General features: G+C 41.6%; 1 protein-coding gene across 1 annotated transcript in view; it reads left to right on the forward strand.

Annotated features, from left to right (window-relative positions):
• Positions 1-9,605, forward strand: part of BMX (BMX non-receptor tyrosine kinase) — a 49,344-nt gene that overhangs the window by 20,446 nt on the left and 19,293 nt on the right. Inside the window, exons 7-12 of the mRNA XM_029240701.1 lie at positions 179-354; positions 1,847-1,918; positions 2,581-2,634; positions 4,338-4,392; positions 5,703-5,782; positions 8,568-8,695. Coding sequence (XP_029096534.1) covers positions 179-354; positions 1,847-1,918; positions 2,581-2,634; positions 4,338-4,392; positions 5,703-5,782; positions 8,568-8,695 — 565 coding nt within the window. The remainder of the gene's footprint in view (positions 1-178; positions 355-1,846; positions 1,919-2,580; positions 2,635-4,337; positions 4,393-5,702; positions 5,783-8,567; positions 8,696-9,605) is intronic.

Consider the following 9,605-nt stretch of genomic DNA (forward strand, 5'->3'; position numbering starts at 1 on the left):
CTTCCCTCAACCGTGGCTCCTAGTCTCTGGCCTGCTTTCCCCTCCCTCCCGCCCTCCTCCCCCTCCTCCCTTCCTTCCGATTTTTTAAAATTTAAGAGCTAATATACTTTGGTTGTTAGTCCCCAGTTCATGCATCTGCGCCTCACTGTGATGTACTAAAATCTCTTATCCTCCAAAGCTGAAGATTCCTCGAGCGGTTCCTATTCTCAAGATGGATGAACCATCTTCAAGTACCGCTCTAGCTCAGTATGACAGTGACTCCAAGAAAAACTGGGGCTCCCAGTCAAACGTCAACATGCGGTTTATGCCAAGAGAAGACTGCCCTGACTGGTGGCAAGTAAGAGGACTGAAAAGGTAAACCCCAGCTTTCAGTCTGGCTGTGCGGCGCACAGAGTACACACTGCCCCACTGCCTTGGAGCTGAGCCTCGACTCGGTCCACACAGGCCTCAGCTGAGATAGAGATGCCCTCTGAGAAAATGTTCGGTGCCTGAGCCGGAAGCCTGGGTAGCGGTGGCCCTGCTGAGACTCAGCAGCACAGACTTTCCGTGTAGATGATCGTGTCTGATGATCTAAGTAATACTTGAGCATTTTATTCCCTTTCCTTTCTCTCCCCTCCACCTCCAAATAACCCCATGTTCCAGAACACCAAATCTTTAAACTATATCCTCTGTCTGAGAGAGCTTAGAGTGGGTCACTTTTTAATGCACTTCGGCATCACTGGCCAAATGACTAGTCAATCAAGTGAGGCCACGGCTGCCTTCTCAGGACGTACACCTTCGCCCACACAGTCTTCTTTGCCAGTTCCTCTTTTCATTTAACATCTGGGACATTTTTCCCATTTGAATACATGAGGACATACTAAATTTTTAATTTTTTAAAGTTTTCATTGTGGTAAAACGTAATGTAAAATTTACCACCTTAGTCATTTTGCAGTTGTACAGTTCAGTGGTGCCCATTACATTCCCAGTGCTGTGCAACCTGCCTGATTACTTTGAATGTCTGTATAGTATTCCCCCATGTGGATAAACCCAAGCGATGCACAATTGATGGATACTCTCCACGTGCTCTTAAAAACCACAAAAAGGCTAAATAAATCGCTTAGCTTTTTTTTTTTCGCTTAGCATTTTTAAATAAGAGTTTTCTTATGAAGAACTGAAGGGAAAAAGCTATGTTCGTGAGCAAGGCTGTTTGGGAAGCTGGGGAAGGAGGCATTGCTGTGCTGGGGCTTCTCCAGGCATTCACTGAAGTGTGGTTTTGAAAAAGACCTTGGGCTGTGAAGGCAAACAGGAACTAGGTCCTACATTCCAAATAACACAGCCTTTGGACTTGGAGAAGTCAGTACTTCCCCATGCTCCGCTTTGCACCCCAAATGAGAGAGATAAAATGATGGGTGGCAGAGGATGAAGAGAATCCTGCAGATCCATCTGTGTCCACATGGAGTTAAACGGTTTGGTATTTTCAGGACTTTCCTTTGCAATCATAACAGCAAAGAGGAAAATAACTTATTTTAAAATATATCAGCAACAGAATGCTTGCATACATACAAGAAAATCAGGGCAAACCCAGTCAAGATGATTTATTAATCCAAGTTTTCTATTGTTTGGGGTTATTATGAGCCATTATTAAAAATTCTCTTTTCTTTAGGCATCCTGTCAAACTACTGCTTTTTAGTGGAGTCCCTGCAAGGATGAAAATGTGAAAATGCCTCATTAGCTTCCATTTCCAAACCAAGTGACATATATGGGTCAAACTGTTAAAGCTGAAACATATCTAACAAAACTACTCTTGTCATTTAACATTTATAAATAAACATCAATTTATGAAATGTATCCCTCTTTTTTGTAGCAGTGAAGATATGGCATGCAGTAACCAAAGGGAAAGAAATGTTGTAGATCACAGCACCCTAAAGATGTCATGGTAAATCAAATTCAGATATTCTTTTACACCCAGGATTTCTTCCTTTTGCAGGAAAACTAACCACATTTCTGACAGTTTTGCAACTAGCCTTTACTTTTTAAGGTAAATATAAAACAAATCCAGGTAGTTTGCTTCTCTGAACCCTGAAGGTGGTCTGAGTTGATGGCTTCTGGGTCACGCTGAAATTTCCTACCCATGGTTCATGACATACACTGGTGCTCTCATGAACACGGACACACCGGGCTCAGGCATCTCTAGCAGGAGGGAAAACAACGTAGAGTTGAGTAACTCTTCTCTGAGAATAGCTCTATACACAACCAAGATTTTCTCTAGCTTTGTATCACGGCTCTCTCGGAAGCATCCTCATTTATTTCACGAGCCCGCTCTTCTGACAGAGTCGAAGAAATCTACATTCCTGGGGGCCTTCTGTATCAAGGAGCCAATTTCTCATGAAACTGGGCATGAGCTCAACTTTTAAGCAATTCTCTCTTCACTTTGCTGACACCTTCCCAAGTGCAAAAAAGGGAAAGCTAACAGTCCAGATTTTATTCACATGGATGAAAGCAGGGTGGGATTTGATATGGCACTGTGAGGCACTTGGATTATTTCTTGGTGGTTTTTTTTTTTTTTTTTGTATTCATGTCATTCCCTCTCTTCTTAAGGGGATCCCCTGAGTCAAGTTCATCTGAAGAAGAGGAAAACCTTGATGACTATGAGTGAGTTTTGAAAGTCCTCTGTGTTTCTCTAAAACTAGACATAGATGTTTCTATTGTTTTCTCCCCCTAAGGTTACAAGCAGATGGTTCAAACTTGCTCAGGAGGCTGTATTTACATGGAGACACTCATGTGAGGTTCTGGGCCATGTATCTGGAGGATGGGTGACAATGAACTGGGTTGTTACTAATGAAAGTATTTTTCCCCAGTCTGGATGATCTAAACCAGCTGCACATATTCCTGGGATCTATCACATACCTGGCCTCCTCTTCATTTCGCTCTGACTTCATAGATACAGCCCATGACATTTCTGCTGGTTATTTCTTCCCTGGAGGCCCCTTGCCAGGATGATGTTTGAAGGCTCTTATTAGCATTGAGTCCAATTGTGAAGTTAGTTACGATGCAGTAATTTTACAAGGTAGCACAACCGAGCCTTGAATATCACAGCATTTATGTTGAGAGATTCGTATTCCTAGAGTGACCTTATCATGGAACATCCAAACTAGGACACTTTAGGAAGAGAAAGAGTGCACTGCTCAATGTTACATCTGGACATCAGGCATAAACTGGACTCCTCTGGGCAAATAAGAATGTGTGATCGCCCCAATTATACTGAGACAGGGTGGTCTTAAGTGGTTGTTAAGGTCCTTTCCAAAATCTAAGACTCTATCATTCGACAACAAATAGGGACAAAATAATCGTCTCCTGGACTTAAAGTCTGGCATTAAGGAGAGGTGGGAGTAATGGCACAGTGCATCTCTCAGACACCTGCTACCCAACAGCGACCAATTCAGTTGGACACTAGGATAACACATATTTCTAGTTCTGGTTTTGTATGAGTGCTGTTATTGATTCATTGGCTACGAGTGCAGTGAGAGCATTTACAAAGTACACGTCACTCTTCACCACCTTCTAGTTCCCCTTTAACTGTAGCTTCTTCCCCAACATCTACCCTCTGGAAAGCAACTACTGGAATCATTCAAACTAAGATAAAAATGACTGAGATACAAAATGTAAAACCGACAGCTAGTGGGAAGCAGCCGCATAGCACAGGGAGATCAGCTCGGTGCTTTGTGACCACCTAGAGGGGTGGGAGAGGGAGGGTGGGAGAGGGAGGGTGGGAGGGAGGGAGACGCAAGAGGGAAGAGATATGGGAACATATGTATATGTATAACTGATTCACTTTGTTATAAAGCAGAAACTAACACACCACTGTAAAGCAACTATACTCCAATAAAGATGTTAAAAAGAAAAATGACTGAGAAATGCTAGTACAAAAATTATTCAAAGATATTTATAGTTTAACAGGTGACAAAGACTTAAACCAAAGGGAGAGAACCTCTAATCATGGATTTTAGTCTTTCGCATTTAGATGAATTGGAAGGCTTTCTTTGACTTGGAAAGCCCAGATCTGACCATATAGACAGTCTCTATCTCCATCATTTCTAGATTCCAACGGGGTGTGAGAGGCATGCATTGGGGAAATGATCAGGAAAGATATGCAGGCCCCACCCCAGAATCATAACTGGGTGGTGGAGACTTAGGAATCTGAGTTTTTAACAGCTCCTCAAGTGATCCTCTTGAACAGCCAGGTTTGGAAAACCCTGATCTGGGTCAATGCCTCATTTTACAGGTGAGAAACTGAAGTGACAAGTTAGGCAATTAAAACCTATTAATTCTCAAAATGGAATTCCTTTCTATTGCAGCTGGTTTGCAGGTAACATCTCCAGGTCACAATCTGAGCAGTTACTGAGACAAAAGGTAAGTAGTCTAGTCTTTAAAATAGCCTCTAAGAATGTCTTTCTATTGCTGGGCGTGGAGGGTAATGCACTGCTCACAGAAACCTTACTGCTAATTATACAGCCAAGACACCATAGCGTTAACTGTCCACCCTGTGGGTTACCAGGCCCTTCACATCCAGCCACTTCCTCTAAGCCCAGTGCTCTATAATAAACCACTCCAAAATTTAGTGGCTTGAAACAACAAGCTTTACGATTCTTCACCGTTCTGTGAGTCAGCTGGGCCAGCAGTTCTGCAGGTTTTGCTTAGGGTCACTCATGTGGCTGCATTTAGCTGGTGGATTGACTAAGGGTGGGGTCAGCTGGGGTAGTCACCCAGGGTGCCATATTCCATCTGCATGTGGCTAACTTGGGCTTCCACACGGCATGGTCATCTCAAGGCAGTGGTTGAAGAGGCCAAGCCCCACAGTTCAGTGCAAGCAGTTACAGAGTCTCAGCTTTTGTCATGTCTGCTAATGTCCCACTGGCCAAAGCAAATCACCTGGGCCAGCCCAAAGTCGATGTGGGAGGGGACTACACAGGGCAGGAATACACAGAGAGATGATTTACTGGGGGCCATCTGTACCTCATACTTCAAGCCTGTCACTAAAACCATTAGCACCTAAACCAGAGTACAGCAGATGTAATGGGGAATAAATCTATCGGATTTTCTTACTAATTGGTAATGGACTTACCAATTGCAAACTCCTTTGACCTACAAAAGTGACACTTTGCTATAGTTCAACCTAATACGACACACACCAATTATTTCTTGGAGGGGCCCTAGTGAGAACGTGGTGGCCACTACCTAACTCGCTATTTCGTCACATGCACGGTTGAATATCCACTTTGTCTAAATCTAAATCTGCTTAGAATCAGCACATTACAAAAGACAAGTTGAGCATAAATTTAATAAATGATTTGTTCTGCATCTTTGGTTTTCTAAAACCTTCCAAGGGCATGATATGGTGATATGTGGTTTTAAATTTTATTTCTGAAAGATGAAAACGTTAGGCTTGCACAAACACAAAACGGGGAAAATTATCAGAGAAGGTTAAAAATTAACTGGAGAGGAAGAGTTGAAGCACACAGGGTAGATCTATAAAGACAGTGAGTGAGAGAAGGAGGAAAGCTAAACCAGGGGTCCCTTCTGTGCCAACTGGTGAGTAATCTGTGCCATCAATGTCTAAAGTGGATCTAAAAGATCTACTTTCCGACCACCTATCAGGGCAAATCGTTTTCAAGAATAATGAAAATGTTTTCTGTCCCTTCCACACTCTCCTTCCTATTTAGGGAAAAGAAGGAGCATTTATGGTTAGAAATTCCAGCCAGGCGGGAATGTACACAGTGTCCTTGTTTAGTAAGGCTATGAAGTAAGTATGATGCGGACTTCTTTCATCTTCTTGTGTATGTTCTTTGAATATGCTGGTCATTCAGTCACATTTGGGGATAAGATCCCATCTTTAAGCTCTGGAATTTGGGATCAAAGTATTTCTGTGGAAAGTGACCATTCGTAGTTGCCTTCCCCCGCCCCACCCCGTACTATCAAGAGGCTGTTTTCTGGGCGATTCTCTCCTGCCCATCCCAGACCGCAGCAGAGCGCCCAGTGCATGGCGAGCCTTTAACATTTGTTAAAGGCATCCTGCGTTATTCCCCCTTGATTTATCCTAAGCCTAGAAAGAGAAAAATAATAGCAATGGTTCCTGTACACTCTTGGCCCTAGCCACCTGCTGAGCTGAGAAACCTAGCCCAGTGTCTGGTTTTTAGTAAGTCTTTCCAGTGGGAGCAGGAGGTTGAATCAGTGTAGCTGTGTTCCCTGGATGGCTTCTTTCTGGGGTGCTGTCCTGTTGGTGTGGTTAAGAGTTCTGGTGTTAAGCTGCACCTCTGAGTCCAAATCCTGACTCTGCCATTTCAAAACCTTATGACACTAGGCAAGTTTCTTAACTTCTGTGCCTCAACTTCCTCATCTGAAAAGTGGACATAATAACCATTATTATGTTCTATGGATGAAGTGGGTTAATTCACAAATCGGATCAGAACAGTGCCTGACACATAGCACACACTTAATAAAGTAATAGTAATCACTAGCATTGTTGTTGCTGGGAAACAGTAATTCTACCTGCCCCCCTCCCCCGCATGCTTAGGTATATAAGGCCCCACGGTTACCTCAGGCAAGTCACCCTCACCAACATTAGGGTCCCCCTCCAGAGTCTTACAAGCCACTTTCCCATTGGTTGTTAGCCTTTTTGTTCCTTCTAAACATCCTGTGGAGCAAACAGGAAAGCTGTTTTTATTTACACCATTTTACATATGAGAGGACTGAGGTTCAAAGAGAGCTTTTCTTTTTTCTTTTTTTAACAACTCTATTGGAGTAGAATTGCTTTACAATGGTGTGTTAGTTTCTGCTTTATAACAAAGTGAATCAGTTATACATATATCCCCATATCTCTTCTTTCTTGCATCTCCCTCCCTCCCACCCTCCCTATCCCACCCCTCTAGGTGGTCACAAAGCACTGAGCTGATCTCCCTGTGCTATGCGGCTGCTTCCCACTAGCTATTTTACATTTGGTAGAGTATATATGTCCATGCCACTCTCAAAGAGAGCTTATAAAGACCACCCTCAAAACTAATAAATGACAGACTTGAAGCCAGGCCTTCAACAGCCAAGTTCATGTTCCCTCAATCATATCCCTGTGTCTGTGCTGAAACCACCCAATGTTTTGGAATGAGAATCTGGTCAAATCTCGATTAGGGCCATTTGAAAAAAAAAGTCTACGTGTGCGACCCCTTTTTTAATGCTTGGATTGAACGACCTTGAATGACTGAAGGGCCTTGGTGGTTTCTCCATGTGCCCTGCCTTGTGGTGCATATATGTATTTTTTAAATAATTAAGTGATGAAAAAGTTATTTTATTTCGGGAATTTTTTTTACAGAGTACCTACCTCCAATTTGAGATAACAGCATGTACCATAAGCATTCACATGGCATTTTCCAGTGCCAGAAGCCACATCCCCGGTGTACCTCGTGTACTAGCTTGCAAACTTGGATGCTGACTAAAGCCAACCCAGTAAGAAGGGGGAGAAGGCTTGGTTCACTGAATATCAAAAGCTCTATGGCCCTCAGGGCCTCCAGTTTCAGCCAAACCTGATGTCAGAAGTCCTCTTAGTTAAGCTTCTTGACACCAGATTCATTTTTGAAGGTGGCTACATAGAAAAAAAAATCAGCAAATAGATGAGGAATCAAATGAAAAGAATCCCAATGAAAGACTACAGAAGCCTTCTTTAATGAAACACCGTCATTCGGCTGGAGTGAATGTGATGCTCAGACCAAGAGCCAATGAGCCATATGCAACAAGAAAGCATCCTTTCTCCTTTTTATAACTGTAATTCTAACGAGGCTGACATTACAGCAACAAGAATGTATTAACAGTTTCTTATGTGCCAAGCATAGTGCAACTGATATATACATACTCTCATCTGAGCTTTACAACAACTGCATGAGTTAGCTAGCCAGCAACAGAAATGTACTCAAAGCCCAGTTCTTGACCGCTACGCTAGACTCTAACATCTAAGACAGGCATATCATTCCTGGTTAGCCTAAATCAACGTGCATCAATTCACCACTATTTTCTACAAGTAGAGCAACAGAAAAAAAAAAAAGTTTTATGGGAAAAAGGCACAAGTTCGCATGAGGAATTTCAGGCTATTCCCACCAACTCCAACCTGTACACTCCACTCCCAAAAGAGCTTCCCATCCACAGCCTAATGACCTTTGCCTCCCACCTTTTAATCTCCATTACTATCCTAAAAGAGAATTAATGTTCAGAATAATGATCCTGAAAACTGCAGGGTTCTCAATCACCAAAGGAAGATGCCGGCTTTATACTTACTAAAGGAAGAACGATACAGAAAGGGGGAGTTTTATTATAGATGAATTCTGTATGAGCACAAAGGATCCACTGAGTTCAGAGAGGAGCCCTCTTCCATACTTATGGATTATCGTGGACACCTCCAGAAAAACGCTAGATGTCAAGACTCAGAAGCCACCTCTGACTTCCCTTTCTAAACTTTGCAAATGCACATAAAATGATTTAACCATTATGTAATCAAGCTTCACTTGTTTATTAAAAACATTCTAACATTCTTTCTTCCTTACTAGTGATAAAAAAGGAACCGTCAAACATTACCATGTGCATACAGATGCCGAGAACAAATTGTACCTGGCAGAAAACTACTGTTTTGATTCCATTCCAAAGCTTATTCACTATCATCAACACAATTCAGCAGGTAACTTGGTTCAGTTTTTCTTTTATGGGTCCTTGTTGATAAATATAAATTTTCTTGGATATCACTGACCCTCCTAATACTCTTTTTTTTTAATTGAAGTATAGTTGATTTACAATGTTTTAGGTGTACAGCAAAGTGATTCAGATATATATAATATATATACATCCTTTTTCAGATTCTTTTCCATTATAGGTTATTACAAGATATGAGTGTAGTTCCCTGTGCTGTACAGTAGGTCCTTGTTGTTTATCATTTTATATACAGTAGTGTGTGTATCTGTTCATCCCAAACTCCTGATTTATCCCTCCCCCCACTCCTAATACTCTTAATTATATAAGGAATCATGAAAGTAGGGGGAAAATGCTCTCAAGCCCTATGACTGTTGTGATTTTTAACCTACATTTCCTGGAATATAACATTATACACTCTATAATGCCAGGAAAAATGAAGTTGAGTGAGTTCAGTGACTTAGAAGTAGAGATTCTCTTTATAAAAATATTTGCAGTTTTTTTTCTGCCTACAGAAGTAAGATGACTGCAAAATTCAAGCAATATAGAAATGTGCATCATCGGAGAGATAACCTTCATGGACAAGCTGGTGTCTATTTTGACAGAATTTTTTTCTATGCTGACACTAACATCTATTATTCATTATATATATGCATATATATAATATATATGTATGTACACACATTATATGTTTACAGATATGAGATCATTCTATACATACTACTTTTCAGCCTGCTTTCTTTACTCTGCATGTCTTAGAAGTCTTTCCATGCACATGTGTATAGCTCACTCTGATCCGTTTAATGGAAATCTATTGTAGAATTACTCCGTAATTCATTCACCGAACCGTATACTGATTAGCAGTTGGATCATGTACAATATTTTCACATAACAATGGCTGT

The sequence above is a fragment of the Monodon monoceros genome, unplaced genomic scaffold (genome assembly GCF_005190385.1).
Source record: "Monodon monoceros isolate NGI ecotype Baffin Bay Population unplaced genomic scaffold, NGI_Narwhal_1 Super_Scaffold_22, whole genome shotgun sequence".
Lineage (NCBI taxonomy): Eukaryota > Metazoa > Chordata > Mammalia > Artiodactyla > Monodontidae > Monodon > Monodon monoceros.